We start from the raw sequence: 24,412 nt of genomic DNA, 5'->3' as shown, positions 1-24,412 counted from the left end.
GGGATTGGGGTTAAGTACTGCCTCTCTCGGCTGTGGGCCCAGCACCAGTGACAACTGAGACCATTAAGGAAGGTGGTTCTGACTGCTCGTGCCAACAAGCTTGGGTGCAGGCCCTTCAATTGGTGACCCATTCTGACTTTCCCTTTGGCTTGAAGACTTCACCCTTTCATCCCAAATTTCACATTGTAGGGATTATGGCTACTTTTGGGTACCCAGAGCTCTGGGAATGGACACAACCTTCAACCAATCAATGCAGGGAGTCTTCATTCCACCTGGGAGGCTTCTAAGACCTGGTACTCAGTGCTGACTGATCTGATCTCAAGCTACCTTCTACTTATTATCTAATACATGTGGAAATTTCTCTACAATTGTTTCCCAAATAATCTTGGCCCTGTCTTGCTCAATAGGCACTGCCCACATTGGGCTCCTGTAGTTCTTAAAGACTACTGTACCTCTTTCTTTTTGGGTCTGTTTTTATGGACGGAGACTTTGATACTTTTCATTCCACATCAGGACAGATGTATTTCCATGTCAAGCCCCATACCCATCATTCCCTGAGAGGGACCTACCCTTGCTGACCTGAATGAATAGACCATACACTGCACTAAATCCCAGCCCCGAGCCTTCACTCTGGCCTGGGGCCTCATTCACAAAGAGGCAGACACTAAGTTTCCGTTAAGTTGTAGGAGTTTATTTTAAATAACCTACAGTTGATTAAAAGGGAATTCATGATAAAAATAGAAGATACTTGAGGAAAGATGAGGGAATGGACTCTGCACACACACTAAACTAACAATGCCTCTAAAACTAATGATTATAGCAAAAAATGTCTTCACATTAAAATTCTGCTTTTTATGTTTTTTTCCCATTTTTTACACAATTACAAAAGAAAAAAAAATAAAAGCCCTAAAATCTTGATTATTTTTCCTTTTTGTTTTTTTGGGGTTTTTGGTTTTTTTTCTTGGACCAAATGCTCATTTTCCTCTAAATTTACTGACCTGTGGAAGTTTTTATACAATAAAGTCTTTCAAATGAAAGACTGGGGTTTCCAAAGAAAATGATGGATCTCTTAAAGAATGCTCAGAACAAAGGATGATGGGAAAATGGTTTCAGTCACTGATTATTTCATTATCCTTAGACTCACTTGCCCTTCATCCCTCCCCAACCCCAAGCTACACGATCTTTAAGATCAAGAAGAAGGCTTAAATATTTTAAAATAATTAAAAAGAAATAAAAATTCACATTTAAAAAGGAACACTCAAGTCAGGAAATATTTTCCCATCATGCTTTTCTGTGAAAAGGTGTCTGAACCAAAACACTGCCGATGTCACAACTGCTTCAAGTTTAATGAAAACTGATTCCCATGACGATAGAGTGACAACTCTAATAGGTGCGCTGGGTTTTTCTTTTGTTCTACTTAATTTTAAATTCCTGAAATGGGGAGAGGAGGGAGTTTAGGAATTCATTTCTATTAAAATATAGAAGTTATTGCAAAACCCTAACTGTAAAAACGCACCAATATAATCAGACTTCGCATACAGTAGCTGAGAGAATCCAAACATTGCAGCAAAACTGAATTTGCCTGGCAGGATGCTGACAAATTCCCATCCACTTGCTCTCTTGAAAATAAAAACAAAATTCAAAACAAATCATACAGCTAGAATTTTGATATCTGAAATATTTTTAAATAAGTTGTCCATAGGACAACTGGCTCAGCTCTCCCTTATAACATCTCCAGGTCTATCTTTTTGCAAAGATGTTGGTTTGTTAAGACTTGTGGCCTCTCCCTCAGGTGTGAGGGCAAGTGAGGCTCAGTTTATCCATCTTCCTCAAACCACACTGTCCCTTTTCATAGAACCCCTGGCAAGACTCGTCAAAACTCGTAGTCCTCGTCGGTCATATCAATGGCCCAAGCAAACTTCTCCCTCTGGGTTTTGTTGTAAATCTTCTCAATTGGGACCCCCCACTTCTTACACCTGTAAAAATAAAGGTAGAGACAAGAAAGGAGATCAGTGTACTTTTATAAGAGCCCAGAGCAGAGGCCCAGGATTTTCTGGTACACCAAAAATACTCAAAGGACTTGTATTTTATTACCCCATTTAATATCAACAGATCTCTAGGTATTACTACAGATATACAAACCAAGAACTTTAAACAACCACCATGCAGAGAAGATAAATAGTAGTGTCCTTGTGCCACAAGAAAGTACAGCTGGAATTTTAAACAGGTTTGGTCTAAAGCCCACACTTGTGACCACTCTCACACTGCCTCAAGAGTTAATCCAGGCTCAGCGGGGTTCTTGGTTGCTAGATAACTATCAGGGGAAAGGAACCTCAACTGAGAAAATGCTTTTATCAGATTATCTGTAGGAAAGTCTATAGGGCATTTCTTGACTAATAATTAATGTTAGAGGTCCAACCCAGAAAGCGGACTGAGTAAGCCATGGAGCAAACTAGTAAGCAGTATTCCTCTGTGGTGGTTTTAGCTTTATTTCCTGCCTCCATGTACCTGCTTTGAGTCACTGCCCCAACTTCCTTCAGTGATGGAGTGTGATTTGAGAGTTGTAAGTTGAAACAAACACCTTCCTCCCAAAGCTACTTTTGAGTCATGGTGTTTTATCATAACGATAGAAACCCTAACTAGGGCAGCAGGGTTAAGTCATTTGCCACCAAGTCTAAAGACCAATGGGCCTCAGGACCCATACAGGAAAGGCATCTATCACTCCTGTCAAATTGTCGTCTTACCTCCTCATGTATACTATGGCATGTGCACATGCAAAAATTAATGAAAAATTAACCCAAGCAACACAAATACAAAGTTGTGTCTATGGTTTAGAATTCAACAACTCAAGCTAATTAAACACAGTCAGAAATAATCCATTTGGTGCTAGAGAGATGGCTCAGTTGTTAAAGGATAGGCTCACAACCAAATAACATAATAATCCATTTGTTTGGATGGTACAGTATGAGTATTTATGAAAGGATAAGGAAGGGAGGGGTTATGTATCCATACAAAATAGAGACTCTATGTGCCTTTACTTAATGGTCTCTCTACCTCTTTGTAGGCTACTAGGTTTTATATTCTCAATTCCTTACTTTGCCTGTCTTCCCTTTTTGTGAGTTTTTTTTTGGGGGGGGGGGTTGTTGTTTTTATTTATTTATTGAGACAGACTCTTTCTATATAATCCAGGTTAGCTTCAAACTTACATAGGTCATTCTGCTTTTGCCTCCTGAGTGCTGGGTTATAGGCATACACTACCAAGTCCTGCTTACTTTCTTCTTTCATGTGCAAAATTTCTGAGGGGACTGGACAGATGGCTCAGTGTTTAAAGTGCACTTGCTGCTCTTGTAGAACAAACACAATAGTTCACAACTATCCATAACTCCAGTTCCAGGTGATCTGACACATTCTTCTGGCATCCTCGGGTACTAGGCACAACATGTGGTAGTGTATGCCTTTAGTCCCAGCACTCAGCAGGGACAGATGGTTCTCCAAGTTCAAGGCCAGCTTGGAGTACACAGCTAGTTCAAAAGACAGAGCTAGTTCAAGGCTAGAGCTACTTAGTGAGACTTAATCTCAAAAAAGATGTTTTTGTCACTGAAAAGTTCTGTTAAAATATACATGAATTTTATTTTTCCTTCATAGAGGCCTAGGAGAGTCCATTCCTGTCATACCCACCTTCTCAGGATAACAAAAGACAGGGAGAGATACAATAAGTGAACACTTGTGTGAAACAGAAGGATGTAAGTTTGGGTCCCCAGTGCCCATAGGAAAATTGGGTATGCTGTGAGCCACTATAATCGCAGCCCTGTAGAGTGGAGACACTAGAGGTCCTGTCTCATGGAACCAAGGCATAAGGATACAGGGTATACTCCTCTGGTTTCTGCAGGTGCGCGCGCGCACACGCGCGCACACACACACAGGCATGGGTTTCTGTATGCCATGCATGTGCTCTTGGGACCATCTAGGATATTCTGCTGTCCCTGTAGGTGGGGCTCAGCAACCAGAGCAGCAGGCTCTTCCAGAAGTATGCATCTCAGACATTCAGACATGGCACAAGGAAGCCAGCAATACTCTCAGAGACTTTTTGCCTTTCCTTCCTTAAGCAAAGGTAGGAACATTACAAACAGGCTTAATGCTTACCAAGCCACCGTGATCCTAGGGTCCAGATAATTGAGTTTGGAGGTTCCCAAGGCAATTTGTTTATTTTCCTCTCGATCTGTGGCTTGAACTTCCAGCTTCATCAGCTGCTCTTCTAGTCTCTGTACAGCCTTCTTTTTTGATTCTACTACCCTGGAAAAGTAGCAGTCATACATTAAGACTGACCTCTGGACAAGAACAGACTGCATCCTCACATGCCACTTAGAGGAGAAAAAGCATGGAAAATTTCCCCCAAGAAATTACCCTTGAAAAAAAACTCAGTATGGTAGTTTATCCTGGGAAGCTAAGAGGATTGTGAGATCAAAGATAGCCATAATGAGACCCTGCCTTCAAAGAAAAAAAAGCTAGGTCAGCTGGGACACCCAGGCCTCTGTGAGGTCAACTGTTCTCTCTTAGCCAGTCCTTGGTACAGTATCAGATACATACTTCTTGGTCTTTGCATCCTTCATGACTTTGGCATCAGCCTTAGCACTTTTCAGGTCCCTTCGAGCATCTGCTAGCTGGTCTTTCTTGGCATCAATCTAGGCAGAGAAAAATAGCAGTAAAGTTAGAAATAAAATAACAGAGGGAAAAGAAGGGCTCAATCTTAAAATGTAAAACCTGGGAGTTGTCTGTATTTTCTGTGTACAAACAAACACAAGGGTAGCTTTATGAAGACAAGGTATAGACAGTGACCACAGAAAACAATTCAACTGCTGTTTGCTATTCATTTCTGTTCTTCAGTGAACTTTAAACAATGTGAAGTTCTGTAAGAATAATCTGAAAATCTGGTTGTAATCTTCAGGGGAACACTCAGCTTTAAAGAACAGAGATGAGGGCCCAGATGGCAGCTATTTCAAATGAATCCTTTGCCAGGCTTTAGTATTCCTTTGTTGTTAGTTTATTTTTTGAGACAGGTTCTCACTGTGTAAACTAAGCTGGCCTTGAACTCACAGATGCCTGGTTTTGACTCTCAGTGCTGGGATTACAGGTGTGGGTCACTATGCCTGGCCTTTACCATTCCTTTTAAGAATACTGTAGGAGAAACTAAATACTGAGGCTGGCTACTCTTATCTACTAAGGCAGAGCAGATCATTTCCCACTTCTGTCAACTCTGGGAAGGAATTGTCAGCTTTGAGGAAAAGCAAGGGTACACTAAAGAGAATATCTAGAAAACTAAAAAATGGCAAATAGCATTAATTAGGAATGGCCTAGCCTTGGCTTTCTGTTTTAGAAAGTAGGATTCTAAAGTGAGAAGAAAATTAGTCATCACTCAAGAAGAGAGATGTGAAAGCACTGACTGCAGATTTTTCCTCCACAAAAGAAATCTTATGGAATCCATATCTACAAAGAAAAGACAGAACATTTTTATCCTTTCTTGGTTATTGGAACCCTTGAAAAGCTAAATTCTGCTTTGGGTGTTGCTTAGAAACAGCCGTGGGCAACACTAGGATGCTGGAGCTAAAGCTGTTGAGTTTGTGCTGCTGGCTTCCAAACAGTGCCATCCCTGGGACTGCCCTGATGACCTGTGAGGTCAAGAGAATATCCCAGAGTAAATACATATTGACTTACACATGCTGGGTTATTGTTGACTGAGGCCCCATGAAAAGCAAAACAACCCACACAAAATGCAGCCTAATATTAGAAACAGTCCACCATTGTGAATCATTAAATCTGTTTTACTGTTACTGGCTTCCTTCCAATATCTATGTCGTTGAAAAAAATTACTGGAACTGGTTCTTCACACAAAAACATCACAGCTACCACTAGCCAGATGCTTCTTAGGCTAGAAATGCAGCACACCAAAGTCTTAATCATTTCTGTGAATGGTGAGCTGGCAAGCTATGTCAAATTCTCTCAAAGCATCCAAAACTGTATTGATTGCATGTGTTTGCTTTGTGGGTGCATAGGCGATGGTTCACCAACTGGTTCCTCCTGAACTGCTCAAACAGGGGTTCTAGAGTAAGAGCAACAATGGCCCAGATAGCATCTACTGAACTGAGGAAATAGCACTCCAGTACTTATGCTTTCGTCTGAACTTGGAATGACAACACATGAGGAAATTAAGCAGTATCAGAGAATCTCCATTTAACAGAGGGACAAAAACAATGCTAAGATGGCAATCTGCAGAGTTCTTGACTCGCTGACACTATGCACAGACTAGAGAGCTCTGTGATCTATATTCACTTACTGTGGCTACATGGACCCCTTCAGGCCAGCTGCAGCAAAGTATCTAGGTTGTATCTCTAGATTTATATACATTATGCCTAGGTACTCATCTTATAGAAATCTCAAGAGAAAAATATTCTGAGCCTATAATGTGTGTTAAATTTCACTACAAAGCAGTTTCTAAAACTGAGTTGTCCAAGTGCAGAATTTCCATATACTTGGGTGGAAAAAACAATTGCTACTCTCTAGTTGACTTTTATTATTTCTTCTTTAATTGTGACTGTGGACCAGAACCCAAAGAAATATAACTTGTCATGTGACTATTACCAACAGATGCTGACTACTTTCCAATTATATATAACAGTGTTATAGAACTCTTAAAGTATCACTTTTATTAATTATCTTAAATGTATAGTACTTATTAAGACCACCTATTTATTCCTGTGCAACAGACTATATTTTAATATAACTGGTTTCCATTGTGCAACTGTTTTAACATGGAGTATCTGTAAATTTTCATTGTGGGCTAGGGAATTCAGATGCATAGTTAAGCAGTCAGTGCTTAGAGAGAAGAAGAGTTGTTCCTATAGGGAACAACCCTGATACAGTCAGATCTTCTGAATTCAAGATATAAAACAGTTATGCTAGGATTAGGGGGAAATTAAACACCATTGCTTGACTATCTTTTAAATTTGAAACAATCTGACAGGCAAGAGTTTACTTTCCCTTTCCCTGCTTCTACCTTGGAGATCAAACCCAGGGTTTCATGTATGGTATACAAGCACAAGTAGGCTCTACCACTGAGGTGTGCCTTCCATATTAGCTAGAGCATTAAGACTTTATTTTTGTGGTGCTAGGAATGGAGCCTGGGGCCTGCTATATACCAGACAAGCACTCTACCACAAAGCTGCACTCTTATTTCCATTTTCTTTATGTATAACAGGGATGACAATTAGCAATTCAGGGGTTCATCAAAGTTAGCATTTCAAAACAAATAATTACTACAGAACTTGTGTCCCCAGCACAAACATTTTAGGAAAAAACAAATACTATGATACTATCCAGTTATCTCCATTCGTTATCTGTAAAACAGATCTTTCTTCAGAACAGACCCAGACTAGCCTGCTGTTATCCCAGCCCACACAAGGTCAGATTCCAGAAGCCTCGCATTTTCATATGATATCTCAAATGACTTCCTTTGCTACTTCCACCATACCTTAGACTGCAAGTTCATCATTGACTTCTCAAAGGTCTTTGGTGGCGCCCTCTGGTGGTTACAGAGAATTGCAACAGCTCGATTGGCACGGTTGTAAGATAGAATCTTTGCTGGTACATTCTCATCAGCTGTAAAGAGATATAATAGTAACAGTCAGTTTGTAGGCCAAGAATGTATACATCAAATATCTTCTAGGGACTTCATCTTGTGATATCTGTACCGGCCTTCAGCTTATCATAACTAACTTTCTCTGAAGGTACAGGGTTAAAATTTGAGTCAAAGAAAGGAAATGTCTACACAAGTCTGAATGAGTTCCTATCACAAGAGTAATTCTGAGCCTTTTTTTTTTTTTTTTTTAACTTAATGGATTTTGTGACCAGGTCTCATGTAGTCCAGGTAATCTCTCAACTACTGGGCTCCTGAACTATTATACCCAGCTTGTCTCTGATATCACAGATACTACAGGGAAATCTACACTCCCCGGCCACCTCAGGAATCTGGCCACGGATACTACTTACCATCCAAACATAGCCTGAAAAGCATGCTGTACTGGGAGAAAAAGACTATAGGAAAATAAGATGAAGGAATCTTAAGCTATGTATTTTAAAGCCATATGGCAGAGCTGGGAGAGATTTTTTTTTGTGGTTAAAAACACTTGATGTTCATGTAGAGGGCCTGGGTTTGGTTTCTAATACCCCTGAGTTACTAACATCTGTAACTCTAGTTCTAGGGATCTGACTTCACTTTGATTTTTTTAAAGCAATTTTTAAAAATCATACCCTAGGACTGGGGAGATGGCTCAGTCAGTGATTAAGAGCATTGGGTGCTCTTCCAGAGGACCCTGGTTCAATTCCCAGCACCCACATGGCAGCTCACTACTGTCTGTAACATCAATTTCAGAGAACCCGACACCCTCATCTAGACAAAAAAGCAGTGAAACACTAATGCACATAAAATAAAAATAAATAAATTTAAAAATAAAATGAAAATTCACACCCTAAAGTACTGATCTCCACTATACCCTTCTCTGACTCATTTGACACATTTACAGAAGACAGTGGAAATCCAGGTTTCAGGTGCCAGGAATGATGGCTCATCCCTATAATCTCAACTGTAGAGTGCCTTCGGCAGAAGGGTTACTATTTGAGGCTAGCTTGGAGCATATAATGATATGGCCAATCTTCAGGTACAGTGTGAGAATGCGTCTTAAATGAAGAGGCAGAAAAAGAAACTATTAAAGTCCTAGGAGTAGTTATTACATGCTATTATGAAGACAAAAAATAGCGAACTTTAGGAAAAGGATTTACTCTCATATTTTCTGGTAACTGTGACTTTACCCTCCTCAAATTCTTGAAGCAAAGTTCTTGTAACATTCTATGAGATTAATCTAGAATTTGGGGCAGAAGTGGGAAGAAGGTCCCAGGATTAATTTAGACAGAAAAGTCTCTTCTAGAGGTTGGAGGGAAACCGTGAAGCTCAAAAGAAAGACACTAGCACACTAGCTCTGCAGAGTAACTACTTACGGGCTGTGAGCTCTTTAAGCTGCTGCTGTAGCGTGATGGAGGCGTTGTACGTACGGAATACCTTGGCAGTCAAGCCCTCCATGAGATCCTGAAGATGCTTATTTAGAATGCCAGTCTGCAGAAGACAAAGCAATACAGAGGATATTGAAATTGGGGTAAAAATCAAACATTGTGCCAATGTTGTCACCATTCTGACAAATTACTACCCTGTCCTTCAAGGAGAAAGTTAACCAAATAGGGAAACAACTCCAGAATACAGAATTGCATGATACCTTCCCTACAAAGTAAAGTACTTAAATCTTAAGCAGTTTAAAACAACACATTTGTTCATTTCTATAAAGATTTCTCCCACTATAGAAAGTGAGAAGCCGGGCAGTGGTGACACATGCCTTTAATCCCAGCAATTAGAAGCAGAGGCAGGCGTATCTCTGTGAGTTCGAGGCCAGCCTGGTCTACAGAGTGAGTTCCAGGACAGCCAGGACTGTTTCACAGAGAAACGCTATCTCAGAAAAACAAACCAATATAAAAACAAACAAAAAAAGAAAGAAATCAAGTAAAGAGTTTTAGATCTCTAGCATGGGCAGCTGGGTATCTCATGAAAGGGATGCAGGAAAGAGGCAAAGATACAATAGGCCTCAACTCCCTCTGTCTTAAGACTTTGGTAGGAATCTGAAGCAGAGAGTATCTGTTCCTGGTTACAGATTATGTAGAATGTCATTGATGAGCTAGACTAAATTGAAAGCCCAAGCATCCTTTAGCAACTTTTGTCTTCAGGTGGTTGAGACTACCTGGGACTCTAGACCTGTACCCTGTGCCTACTCACATTAAGTCGATCAAAAAGATCATCCTCAGGCTGCTTGTTCTCCATAAATAGTTGTAAGTTCTTAAAAACCTAAAAGAAATAAGTCCAATTATTATTTTTTAAAATCTTTAGAAATAACTTCAAACTCACAAAAACTTGCAAAACAGAAAAGGTACAGGGACCTCCCATATATACTATACTGAAATTCTTGATTAGTATGTGTAAATTTATATAAATATCTAAGTATCTGTTCTGAGCCATTTGTGTGTATGTATTATAGCCCTTTAGCCCTAAACATCTCAGAACAAAAACACTCCCTAATGGTCAAACTATGCTTACCCAGTTGTATGATTTAACTGATATGCATTGTTATCTAGTATGCTAAGAGTAGTAAGCACCCATATGCCTCTCATGGGTCTATGGAACTGCAAAAAGCTCTACAGTGATGGGCTCAGAGAACTGAAAACTCAAAGATTATTTTATTCAGTTAGGAATTGGCCTGGGGCTAAGTAATGGCACAAGGTGGGTATGAGATATGACCAGAGGATGCTGTGAAGTGCTTAAGTCACTGAAGTGGTTGGGTCCAATCTATGCTGAGTTAGTTTGCTGTAAGGGCTAACTCTCTGTAGACTGGTACAAACTGCTTCCAGAGATGGTTGCAGAATGAATGGAACAAAAATGAAGCACACAACACACCAAGCAGTATCTTTGAGATCCTTTTTGCTAGAGCCAAGCAAAATGTGGAGCATACAAAAAGCACTCAATAAATATTTGTACAATGAGCAAATAAGTAAAAAAGCAAGCCAGAGAGCACAGGCCACATGAACTTACTCGTTTCTCAACCGGGACTTTATTATAGTATCTGATTGAGTCCTTTCCAGGAAAGTCAAATTCCACCACATACTCCTGACCATCCAATTCTGGGTGTAGATTGATGTGTTCCACTCTAAGTGAACAGCAACCCACAGTGTCTGCCGTTTCTCCTTCTTCCTTCTCATTGCCTGCTCTCAGAGCAAGCTGTGCAGGAAAGAATGGGGTTGTTAAGAGGTGAGCAGCAATGAAGAGACATGGACCATATATGATCTCTAGGAAACCCCAAACCAGAAGCCCCCAATTCTTCTGTGGATGAAACATCAGTCTGCAAGGCCTAGAAACTCAGATTCTACAATGTTATGACTCATTTAAAAAAGCCACAGTGATACTCAGAGACCAAGTTTCTCTTCTCTATCCTTAGAATGGAGATAGAGGGAAAAAGAGAAAAAAATTTAACAAGGCAACAAATGAGGACATTTTTTTCCTTTGGGCAGTCAGATTAAAAACTATTATGAATTTTATGGAAATTCAAAATATGGCCTAAATTATAAGTAGTATAAAAATGAAAAAAAAAAAAACAAAATACCACAACCCTTGAGAGCTAAGATACTGAACTCTATAGCACCATCTTTCAAACTGCAGTTGTAATAAATCATACTTTTGGCCAGGTGGTAGTTTCCCATACCTTTAATCTCAGTATTTGGGAGGCAGAGACAGGTGGATCTATGTTAGTTAGAGGCCAGACTGGTCTACAGAGCAAGTTCTAGGACAGGTTCCAAAGCTACAGATAAACCTGCCTCAAAAACAAAACAACAACAACAACAAAAATCACACTTTTTGTTTAACCAATTTTATAGTTTATAATTTTTATATAAAAATTATTTGGAGAAAAAAATACCAGAATTCAGGACTAGTAGATAAGCAGTGGTTTGTGAATTATTGAATTGATTGCATACAAATAAGTATGTGTGCTTGACTTTGATATAAACACTCTTGCATTATGGGTTAATGGTGAACGTTTGAAAGTATCACAGTTAACCTCACCCTGCTCCAAAAAGTTCAATTTATGCAGATCCTCCATTACAAAGATGAGTAGTACTAAACAACAAACATACTGTGAATGCCTTTGTATCCACATCTACTTTTTCTACTGAGATAGATTTGACACAGCAGATACATGCCCCTGACCCCTATACTTACAGACCTGACACTCCCTATACCTTCAAACAGAACTGTCCAATTCAGATAAAGGAACCTGCTCCCACCTTATCAATGAAGTACAGAGCTACAGCTCTCTGCCGAACTTTCATCTCTTTGGACTTCCAGTCTTCCCGATACTGATTTCGGATCTTGTCCACACACTTCTTCAGCCGCCGAGCAGTCTCATATTTTTGCCAGTCTTTCTCACCCTGTGGAGACCCCCATCCCAATTTACAGAGTAGAATAACACACTGAATAGTCAGAGTTCTAAAACTAAGAACAGCAACCCGAGTTTAAGCAAGGCTGAAAAGCACAGAACTGAAGAGAAAGTCTGGGGTATTTAACCTGACAAGATACATGCTGCTCTACTTTTGCTCAGCACAACTGACTCGTGGCTAATTGCTAATAAAGCTTGCCAACCTATAAATGCTCACACTCTTGGGAGAAGCCCACAAACCATGCCCCCAAACTGATTTCTGTCAACATAAAGAATGTACCATCCCCATTTCCTCACAAGCACCACGGCTTTGCTCCCGAATCTCAGAACCAATACCAGTTTTCTGTTGGCACTGAATTCTAATAAATTCAAGACACCCACTGAGTTTCATGGAACTATCAAAGAAACAGAACCTAAGGCTGCAACATGTAATTACCAAGGAACACAAGGACTTCCACAAAGTTATAATTACTCACTATTTTCTAACTTCTACATTTAAAAGCAGTATCTGGTTAGACTGAATCTGGGAACACCTTCCTTCTTCCTTTTTTTGTTTTTGTTTTTTTTTTTCAGTAGAGGGTTTCTTTGTATGGCCATGGGTGTTGCAGAACTAGCTCCATAGACCAGACTGGCCTTGATCTCAGAGATCCACCTGCCTCTGCCTCCTGTGTGCTGAGATTATTGGCGTGTGTCACTACACCTTTTTAAATGGAGCTTTTGGCATAAAAGTTTGATGCCTGATCCTAAAGTCCATAACGTGTTATGAAAATATTACACATACCTGGTACTGTAAACTTAACCAAGAACCTATGGCTGGGGAACTTTTACATCTGAGGGGTGAATGTACTATGATTTTGCTAAATGGATGTGGTATCAAGCTGTCTTCTAAATATGTATCTCTCCACCCATAGACTAGTGCAGCTCTTGGTGGCCCCCACCCAACCAGCAAAGCTTGTTAGTACCAAAGCTGCAACTGATCAAAGTACAGAGAACAAGTGTCTGTGGAATGCTCAGCCTCTACATCACACACTCTGACCTCGAGGTTCAGGAAGCATTGGAAAAGGAGATGGAAAGACTCTTTAAGTGGCACAGGTCAGGAAGGACAGGGGTCAAAGTGTGTTTTGGACATGGTAGTGCCATTACACAGGAATTTACAGCAGCTGTGGTTGCCTGCACAGGATCAAGCCAGTCAACATTCCTGCATGATATGGGGAAGAATACACAAGCCTTAACTTGTAGCTGAGGAGCTACTGAAATTTGGTGGTTGCTGATCTATCAGTTTTCTATAGAGGTGTGGTTCCTCGTAGCTTTCCCATGCCCCAGTGAGTGGCCCAGTTCACACATATATGGCCACCACTAATTCAACTGAGTGGGTTACTAAAAAGAGTTGCCATGAAATTGAGAGGAAGGGAGGGTGGGACTGTGTGTGTGTGTGTGTGTGTGTGTGTGTGTGTGTGTGTGTGTGTGTGTGTGTGTGTGTGTGTGTGTGTGTACTCTGGGAGTAGGCGAAGATGGGGGTGATCCAAATACATTGTATGCATGTATGAAATTCTTAAAGAATAAATAATAAATACCATAAAAAGACCAACATTAAATAATAATTTTTGCTATCATCCTGAGTGGAAACAGACCAACAAGCAAGGACTAATAATATCACATGAGAAAGATCAGGAAAATTCCATAGGCAAAAGAGTTTGACACTAACACAGGGAAAACAGGTTCTTAAGAACACAAAAATCTGGGGCTGAAGAGAAGGCTTAGAGACAGATGGGTTCAATATCCATGTTGTCTGTGACTCCAGCTTCAGAGGAATCTGATGTCTCCCACCTGTGGGTATTCAAATGCACATGCCCCCACACAGACACATGGGTAAAATAAACACATAGAATTGAAGAATAAGAAATAATCTAAGAATCTCTACTCTTCTTTGATCCTACAGCAAAGGAGAGGAGGTGGGAATGATTTCTTTTTATATATTCTTGGTTTCCACCTGAGACAAAAGGACCTGATCCATAGGACCTGGTGAAATCCTTGAGACATAGGAACAGTGGTCAAGGTAACCACTCTCTGTGCATAGAGGAATGGGGGTACATGGAACAAAATGGCATACTTCCAGATCTCAACAAGCTCAGATAGCAATGCTTATTTGGATGTGCTAAGGAGTCATCAATATTTCCACACAATTGTGTGTGTATTGTTTGCACAACTTGACATTTAATAAGAGAATGAATTAGAAAAAATGCAATATAAACTGTCCTCCTGTACAAGGATATGATACACCTCATCTCCACCACAATTTGTTACTTAAACCACAACAAGACACCTGAAAGGCTCACCAAAATACATTATCTAGCCAGGAGTGGACTTTTCCTCATTTTTCCAACACACACAGGCATCAATCTATCTTGAGAAAAGTTAGATAATTTAAGCAAGACACTTCTATAGCAGCTTTCCCTTCACACTGGAATGAGGGACAGGAACAGAAACTACCCTGCAAAAGGCTAACAGGAAAAGAGCAGGCCCTCATCTATGCCTGCTCTGGTTGCTTTCAGTGCTCCTGAACAGCCTATAAAATGATAATACATTTAAAGCCTTCTTGGACTGCTTCTAGAAAATATCCACGTAGGCCTTCCAAGGAGAGTCACACCAAAACCACTGTGGAAGGTCCTATCCTAACACTGGCAGAGATGTGCTCCCTCAGACTCTGCTACCACCAGCACATTACTGATATGGAACAGAAAAGCAGTTTGGTAAAACAAGACAGTTATTGCAGGAGTCTTTGACTCCCTCTCCTCTTTCCCTAGTTGGCAACCTCTCCATAATAGAGAGAAAACTAGTTAGTGACAGTTATAAACCAGTGACCACCATACTTTCTCTTATAAATATAGATACTTATCCAATCAATAACACAGGCAGATGAGTCAAAGATGGAGAGCAGGAATTCTTTTTAACCCTTCTCAGGAAGCTGAATAGAGGAAGATGCCATTTGCCACTACACTTTGCGCATGTAAGACAAACTCAGCCTGGTTGCTCAGATGCTTGTTTCTGAGACAGGGTCTCTCACTGGCTGGCACTCACCACTTAGGCTACATTGTTGGGCAAGCCAGGCCCAGGAATCCCTCCTGTCTTTACCTCCCCAGTGCAGGGTTTATAAGCAAGTACTACCATGCCCAGCTTCTTCTTATTATTACTATTAATGTGAATTGCCTAGTCTTTTATCTTTATTTTTGAAATTTCATACATGTATACCATGGAAATATGATCTTATCTATCATTTCCTTCAAGCCCTCCATACCCATTACCATCTTCAAGTTTTTGCTTTTATGATAAATCATTAAGTACAGTTAGTGCCACCCATAGATCCGTGTGTGCAATGGCATGGTGGCATCCACTAGAGCATGTGAAATCTATCAGAATTCAAAAGAAAAAACAAAACAAGGCCTTCCTACTTAGCCCTGGCTAGCCTGGAACTTGTTATGAAGATTAGGATAGCCTTAAACTATAGAGATCCCTCTGCCTCCTGAGTACTAGGATTAAAAGCTTGTGCCACCATGTCCAGCATATCAGATTATATAAAATATGACAATGTCAGATATTAGGGACAAAAATTTATTATGTCTATTCTTACATATTTGAAATAGTTTATTAAAAATAAAACTCAAAAATTGTCAGAGGTTAAAAGCACTGCTGCTCTTACAGCGGAACTCGGCACCCACACAGCCACTTAACACTGTTCCCTATGTCTAGTTCAGGGGATCTGATGCCTTTTTCAGTACTCCCTGACCACGAGGCACATTACACAGTGCACATCTATTCATGCAGGCAAAACAGTCATAAAAATAAATGCATGAAGTAAAAATAAATATAAACAACAACACCCTAAACTCCTGAAGCTGGAACCTTTGTTTAAGAGAAAAAAAAATTTTTTAAAAGAATGCTTCTCAGCTGGGTGGTGGTGGTATATGCCTTTAATCCCAGTTCTTGGGAGGCAGAAGCAGATGGATGTCTGTGAGTTCAAGAGCTAGTTTGAGGACAGGCTCCAAAGCTACAGAGAGAAACCCTGTCTTGAAAAACAAACAAAGACTGCTTCCCTGGGTAGCAATACATAATTAAAAACTATTCAAGGTGTTATCAAACTCCAACCTCTGAAGATATTCCTGTTTTGTTAAGTGGAAGATAGCCTAAGACAGGACTGAGAGCAAGTTCAAGAAGCCACAAGTACCAACTCTTTCCCCCTTGGGCCCCAACACTACCACCTCTTTCCAGAACTGTAACAACTCTTTTTGGGATCTCATCCCAGTTGACTCAAGTATTCTATCTTGGGTACATGCATCTAGACAGGGACAATCTCTGGGTGACTCTCAAGTTTATTACCTTAGTTAACCACTGTCTAGAAACCTGTAAAAATGTGTACTTTGCAGTTGTCCAGTAAGACTGGCTGGCTTTTGGCTCTCAAGATGCTGATCTGGGTTGCCTAACAAGGATCTCACTCTTGTGAAAATTATAATCCATTGTAATCTTTGCCTATGAGTTCACAGCAACCATATATTTGAAATCTATTCCCCTTTCTCCACTCCCATTGTCATCATCTACCATGGTGTCTTCAGTTTCTTGCCTGAAGAAAACAGCCATCTAGGTCTCCTAATTTCCTGTCCAATCCAGGCCCTACCAAACAGTGAAAGCTACCACAATGTCGTAAGTCAAACCTTATTTCTTCTTTAAAATCTAGGTCAGTAGCTTCCTTTTGGATTTAGGATGCTGCAACAAACAAACAAACAAACAAATGTTGCATGTGAAGTCCCAGCCTATATTATGGCTTTGTGAGGCCTTCTTCATGACTCTTTTCTGCTCAAATTAGGCCAACTATGCTGACCTTCTTAATATTCTCTTTCTCATGGCAGAGACTTTCACAAGGTCTCATCCTCTCTCTAGAGTGCTAATTCCCTTTGTTTCTCTTTCCAGGGACAAATGAGATTCCTATTCACCCCATGAATCAAACCTTAAATATTATGTTTTTGGAAACAAAGATGATCTGGCCGAGGTATATTCTTAAATGGTATTGCTACTTCTGCTCAGCAGCAGTTGTCATAGTTTATATTTATTGGTGTGATTACACATCATTCCTACTAATCTTGCTGAAGTTGGTAACCTATGTTTACGACACCCTTCCATTTAAAGTTCTTAAATGGTTCTCTTCCTGGAACAGAACAGTCTTTTCTTTGACATGTTATTTAAGATTGGCCACAATTTAACAGCAGGATGTCATGGGAGAGCATGAGACTAGAGATCTAAATTACTTTCTAAGAAGACTGACAAAGTTACCAGATATCAGATCAAGCACATTTTTTTTTAAATTCCCACAGACTAAATTTATTCATCTACAAAGTAGAACCACGAATATATGTCTGTTATGGTTATTAAATGCCAACTTACATGAAAAAGCCATTCAACACTAAAATAATGCTATAGATTGACGATTTTTCTGCCTGTGGTAAATATATATAGAATTTACCATTAGTGTGACATTTAGTATATTCACAATGTTATGGAAGCACCACTACTTTGTAGTTGTAGTGTAGGTGGTACATGCACACTGTGGTGTGGGATAATGTGCACACACGCATGTTGGCACAAATCCCTGTGCAAGCATAAGATCCTCCACTGTTACAATAACTTCCCGCCAGCCTGGTCCCAGTGTTGTGTCAACCCCAGATAACACACAGAGACTCTATTAGTTACAATGCTATTGGCCAATATCTAAGGTTTCTTAGTGGCTAGCTCTGTCTTAAGTGTTAACCCATAACCACTAACATACGTATTTCTACAAGGTCTTATCTTGCTGAGAACGCCACCATCACCAGGTTAATAACTACGTATTTCTACAAGGTCTTATCTTGCTGAGAACGCCACCATCACCAGGTTAATAACTACTATACTAATAAGAACAGTTACCTTTCTTCTAACACAACTGGATCCTTACACAATTTGTAAAGGAATAAAACTATGGTCTATCTACTTCTGTAGCTCTACAAGCTAATTACAGGAGAAAGGAATAATAACTGTCTTTCTCTGTTTTCCTTCCTGATTATTTATTCAGAACAGTTGATTTGAAGAACATATCCAGATGGTAGTTTTCAATGAGAGTAATGACATATGTCAGACCACAGGGTGTAAGCTAGAAAGTATACAACCTCTATATAGCTTTGTTACCCGTGACTCTCAGATATTAACAACAGAAACTAAATCCTTATAAACAAGGGTTTCAAAAGTTTTTAGCTTCGAACTTTTGAATGGAAAACAGTTCTATACTACACAGAACTCCTTGTCTGTTGTTCTCTTTTGTTATGGTTCACATTTCTGTAAGGTCTGATGGAGGAAGCTCTTTCCAGAGCAGAGTATACAGCTAGTTGACCAACAAGATACCAAGATAGTCCCTCTCAATAAGTTGAACAATTAAAAACAACATGTAAGTGTGTAAGATAGCATATGGTGGACTTGCAATACATCAGTTATAAACTGGTCCTAAAGGAACTTACATGAGACCTCAGAAAGCCAGTATATAAAACTCTACATTTTACAGCTTGTTTCTATACTCAGAGAAAATAATTTGTACTTTTCTCACATCCTGACCACCAGATAGTAAGCAGTAACCGTGAAGACAAAAGCTGCACCTGAACAACTGCTATTACCATAAATACACTATGGAAGGAACATAGGATTTCAGAAAATTTTGGTGAGTAAAATTACAATAGGACACAAACTGAAATATCTTTGGGGGGTTAACAGGTAATGATAACTATGAAAGCACTTGCCTCGTTTCAGGACAGAAGATAGGGAAAGCACACTATAACTCAAGCAAAAGAGAGGGAGATTATCAGCCTCACCAAGAGGCATAACCTATAGTTATGCTTACCTTGATTCGAGAACTGGGATTCAGCATGATGTATTTAATAGAACCTTGGATGTTCTCTGTCCAGGAGACCAGCCAAGTAACCTTGTTATCGTGTCGGACTTCTTTCCATTTATGTCCTGGAGGAGGAGAAGGAACCTTGGCATCTCTGTGAAAATAATCATGTAGAAGGGAAATGAAATCAAAAGTGACAAACCATGTCCCCTTTCATAACCAGAAGGGGACCTATCTGCTAAGTATGTATTTCCAAAACCCCACCACCACTCCACAATTCTAAACAAAATTTGGGAAACTCATCCATGGAACTATCAAGCTGTTTTCACAGATCTTAATACTATGAACAATCCCCACAAACCTTGAGAGAAAAAGTCTGCGTCTCACTTCTGCCCCTAAAAATGAACCTTTGTGCTTACTTGCTACAGTTGATAATGATGTCCTCGGGCATGATCCTTCTCTTCAACATACCCATCTTCGGGTGGTTACCTCGACCACGGAAAAGCCCTGGAGGCTCTATCTTGAAGTTGGCAATCCGCTCTCTATGATTATCCATGACACAAAACCCATATTCTTTCAATAATTTTTCATTTTCTTCTTTAATTTTCTGAAATAGAGCAAGGAAGTACTCAAAATGGATCCAAATTCCTGCCTACTAAGACTTATTTCTACATCTTGTGAGAAAAAGGTCAAGGTAAATTATAAAATTCACACAGAAACTAACTCAAATAAAGGAAAATGTCTGCTGGATTTTAAACTTATATATATAATAAACTGCTAAAAGATCTATTGAAAATAAATGACTTTACATAGTTAACAGATTCTTACTTCGTATTTTGCAGGACTGAATTAAGGCTAACGTATACTAGATAAGCACTCTACCACAAAGCTATTGCTTCAACCATTTATCTTCTATTGTAAAAGGTATAGATTTTTGAAAGTTATTTTTAAATTTAAGTTTAGTTTTAAGGGTATCCCAGGATATCTTCAAACTCTATATAACTGAGAATGACCTTAAATTTCTGAACTTCTTGTCTCCATTTCCCAAGAGTTGATATTATAAGAATGTCCACCACCATACATGGTTTTATAAAAAAGCATGGGAGCAGAGTCAGGACTTCAGGAAATCCCTGTACCAAATGAGCTGTGGCAGCCCCGTTCCTTCCAAACATTTTGAATGTTAACCTTAAAAAAAAAATTAATACTATGAAGAAGGAGAGGTAAATGTGTAATTGGAAGGACTGAAAGCAGGTAAAGAAGACATGAGTCACAGAAAGGATAAAGCTAACTTTCCCCTTTTAGTTTCAACTCTGTTATGAATTTTATTGTTGTTGTTTTGTGTTGGATAAGTACATAAAAAATATATTTTACAGCCATATTTCTGAGTTTGAGGCTAGTCTGGACTACAAACTACAGAGAAAATTCCAGGACAATCAGGAATACACAGAGAAACCCTGTCTCAAAAAACCAACTATATATGTATGTATATATGTGTATATATACACACATATTCACACACATATTTCAGATATGTACATGAAAGCATAAAATTATACATGTAATTATATATTTAAATATATTGTGTATATAAATTATACATGTATATAATTTTACACTTTCATATAAATGAATATATATGAATGATAGTGAAAGTATAAAATTTAACCTACACCTTCAGAATGAGCATTGTTTCATTGACATAATAGACTTTGGGTCTGGTTAATTTTGGTGTGTGGTATTTGTTTCTTTTTAGTTCTTTATAATCAAATTCTGATTAAAAATAAAAATTCATACTATGGGCTGTATATATAGCTCGGGAATAGAACACTGGCCTAATATGCACAAACAAACTGCCATACAATTTCTTTCTCTCTTAAAGAACACTGCCAGAGCTACTTAACTGAATAGCATTTCCCATGGAAATGTCTCAGATTTCCTGTCTCCAGATCCTTAATTGGGTATGTAGTATAAAGTTTTGTTTGTTTGTTTTCTGGGGTGAAGAAAACCTGGGGCTTTATGTTTGTTAGAGAGACATTCTCAAACTGAGTTGTGTGCTGATATACTATTTATTTAAAGCTTGTCTGAGGATTTATAAAGTAAAGTCAGCTTCATATTATAGAGATCATACAGTGGTGGCACACACTTTTAATCCCAGGACTCAAGAGAAAGGCAGATGGATTTTTGAGTCCAAGACCACTCTGGATTACCGGAGAGGGGATCAGAGCTCACGCCTTTAATTCGGTATTTGAGAGGTATAAAAGGTAGAGGTATTCAGTCTCAGAATTAGTCTCTAGCCATGTTGAGGAGAACATAGCAGTCTAAGTGAATCTAAGGAGCAGTGAAGTCGAGAGCAATCTGAGGATTTCCCCTTTGGTCTGAGAATAGACAGAGGTAAGAGACAGTGACTGGCTGCTTTCCTTTTCTGATCTTCAGCTTGAAGCTTGAACCCCAATACCTGTCACTGGGTCTTTTATTTTTCATACTACAGACATGAATCTCCTGTCCCATACATTATACTATGTGAGTGATCCTTGGGTATATGTGAGGAGTTCAGCCTCATTTTCTAACCATTCTCCTCTACCTTATATATGGTGATTAGTGATGGGTTTTCTCCTCTTCCTTCCTTGTTATTGTTTTTGGCTTTTAGCCAGGACCTTGCTACCCTTCCTGCCTTAGTTCATCCCAGTTCTGGAATTTTAAGAGTGCAACATTATTGCCTATAGATGTATGAATTCTATGAAGTGATTTAATAACCAAGTCCTGCTCAGCTTACTGGCCACAGGTGCCCTTGCCAGGGGCCTAGACAAGGCAGTGTTTATAAAAGCACTGTTATTTGGATAAGTATTCCATGAGCAAAAGACCAAAGTAATCTTTATGTTTAAAAAACACTGGGGTTATAGATAGAGATGGCTCCATGGTTAAGGCAGTTCCTAGCACCCATGCTGGGAAGTACACGACCACATGTAACAGCTCCAGGCAATCTGACACCTTAACTTCTGGACCATGGTTAGGAAAGCAAAAAAAACAAAAAAACAAACAAAAAACAAACAAAAAACAAAAACAAAAAAAAAAACCAACCAAACAAACAAACAAAAAAAACTATCTTAAGATTCCTCTAAATTAGGGCTTGGCAACTTTTTCTGAAAAGAAAATATTTTAAGCTTGAAGGCTATATAGTTTCTGTTTCAACTACTCCAAGGGTATCCACACACATATACATGTACATACATACAATTAAAAGTTTAAAAATCCTCTAAGTAAATAATAGACCAAATTTCAGTGACTTGGAAAAAACTACAGATAAAATCTACAATGAATAGCCTAATGTAATGTTTGTTTGTTTTATTAAGACAACCTTGTTCTTGCTTTGCAGTCCAGATTGGAACTTAATTTGCAGTAATCCTCTTGCCTCAAGCCTGGATACTTGGATTATAGGCATGCACCAACACAGATAGCTGCCAAGTTAGAGTAACTCAATAGAAGTATGGACCAAAATAAACATTAAGTTACTTAAATTACAAATCCTTTAAAATGCCAAAACTACAGCACCATGAAGTACAAAAAAATTCTTTGAAATCCTTATCTTCTGGACCATGGTTAGGAAAGAAAAAAAACCTACTTTAGATTCCTCTAAATTAGGGCTTGGCAACTTTTTCTAAAAAGAAAATATTTTAAGCTTGAAGGTTATATAGTTTCTGTTTCAACTATTCAAAGAATATGAAAATAAACAGATACATCCATTTATGAAAACAGGTAGCTTGCAGAGAAAACACATGTTAGATACTAGAGGATCTTTCACAATGAGTATGACCAACATTGGAGAATGGAGATGGACGGCAGTGGCTAGATACCAAACCAAAACACCTCAAAAGAATGGGTAGGTACATGGCCAGTATTAATCCATGTCTTAAACCTGTGTACCCGTAGCCAAGAGGGACAGGGCTCCCCAAGACTAAACACTATAGCAGTAAAGTTACTGATTGCTACTGCTGTCCTCACAAAGCTCAATCTAAATAAAATAAAAAAAAAAGTAACGAGACTTTACTAAGTGAATTTTAGTACAGAAAAATATAAAATTAATGAAATCAATGTTGTGTCATAAGAGCCAAGAAAATTAGACAAGTAATTAAATTACTATTCAAAATTTTCGAGTTTAATAAATTCTATCATACCAATTTTTCTTCCTTGCTCATCTGCTTCCGTGCCTCTGACTGGTCTTTGAAATACTGGCTCATCTGTGTGAAGTCACATTTGCTTAGGTTGGTAATCATATTTTTCTCATCATTAGTCATTTCCTAGTTGAATGAAAAGAATGTAAATATATTAATAAGTTCTATTTATCTGTTAACAAAGTAATTTTTTTTTTAAAGTCAAAGGTGTTAAGAAAGGTAGCCAATCTCAGTAAGGTGTTTTCTTTTTGGGAAGTGAGGTTCTATAATAAGCTGTAATCTTTTAGTATAAAAACATTTGAAGTGACTTATCATGAAGAAAAATTACTCATTTTTGGGGATTCTTGACAAAAATACAAACTCATGAGCACCCAACATAGGAACAGCAACCTGAGAAACATTTAGTAAGGAGAGAAATACTTTTTCTTATTCTCCCGTAGGACTACTACTTCTATTCTTATTAAATTTGCTTTTAGAGAACCTTAGATGGTAAAATTTTTTTTTCAGTTTAAATTTAGATAAGAAAAAAGGTTGCTTCACAAGTCAGTTCCAGGTCCCTCTCCCTTTCCCTCCCCTCCTCCCGTGCCCTGCCCCCAACCCCCCCCATCCCCTCATTTCCCCAGGGAGGGTGAGGCCCTCCATGGGGGTGTCCATAGTCTGTCATTTCATATAGGGCCGGGCCTAGACCCTTCCCCAAGAGTTCAGGGTGAGAGTGCACCTCACATTGTTGGATGGGAGTCCAAAGTCTGTGTGTATACTCAGGATAGGTACTGATCTGCTGCCCAAGGCTTTTACCTAGGCCTCTTCACTGACACTCACATTCAGGGGGTCTTGATCAGTCCCATGCTGGATTCCCAGGCTGATGCCTGGGATTCAAGAGTTAACCTTTGTCAGGTCAGCTGTTTCTGGGGGTTAAACCAGCCCAGTCTTAATCCCTTTGGTCATCAGTCCTCCCTCTCTGTTACTGGCTTTCTTGAGTTCAGCTCAGTACTTAACCGAGGGAGTCTGCCTCTTCTTCGATCAGCCACTGAATTAAGTTTTAGATGGCAAATTTTAACTCAGCCTTTGCTCACATTATGCAACTGGAGAATAATACAATTTTTAACCTAGGCTAACAGTACAGATAAGCTAACATGAAACAAAATAGAATAGAAGGTCAGACTAGTGCTGTGCAAAGACAGCAGAGGACATTCCCTGCAAAAACAAACTTTCCTTTGTTCAGTTGGAAGGTTTTCTGTTTAACCTATCTGATCAACTCC

General features: G+C 39.1%; 1 protein-coding gene across 1 annotated transcript in view; it reads right to left on the bottom strand.

Moving 5' to 3' along the window:
- Positions 1–669: 669 nt before the first annotated feature.
- Positions 670–24,412, bottom strand: part of Top1 (DNA topoisomerase I) — a 74,724-nt gene continuing 50,981 nt past the window's right edge. The window contains exons 11-21 of the mRNA XM_005082647.4: positions 23,157–23,279; positions 19,404–19,591; positions 18,994–19,138; positions 11,929–12,072; positions 10,682–10,867; positions 9,872–9,940; positions 9,049–9,163; positions 7,526–7,653; positions 4,588–4,682; positions 4,144–4,293; positions 670–1,976 (exon numbers count right to left, since the gene is read on the bottom strand). Of these exons, the coding sequence (XP_005082704.1) occupies positions 1,874–1,976; positions 4,144–4,293; positions 4,588–4,682; positions 7,526–7,653; positions 9,049–9,163; positions 9,872–9,940; positions 10,682–10,867; positions 11,929–12,072; positions 18,994–19,138; positions 19,404–19,591; positions 23,157–23,279 (1,446 nt within the window). The 3' untranslated portion in view covers positions 670–1,873. The remainder of the gene's footprint in view (positions 1,977–4,143; positions 4,294–4,587; positions 4,683–7,525; positions 7,654–9,048; positions 9,164–9,871; positions 9,941–10,681; positions 10,868–11,928; positions 12,073–18,993; positions 19,139–19,403; positions 19,592–23,156; positions 23,280–24,412) is intronic.

The sequence above is a fragment of the Mesocricetus auratus genome, unplaced genomic scaffold (genome assembly GCF_017639785.1).
Source record: "Mesocricetus auratus isolate SY011 unplaced genomic scaffold, BCM_Maur_2.0 Super-Scaffold_100028, whole genome shotgun sequence".
Taxonomy (NCBI): domain Eukaryota; kingdom Metazoa; phylum Chordata; class Mammalia; order Rodentia; family Cricetidae; genus Mesocricetus; species Mesocricetus auratus.
This window is presented reverse-complemented; position numbering and strand designations above follow the sequence as displayed.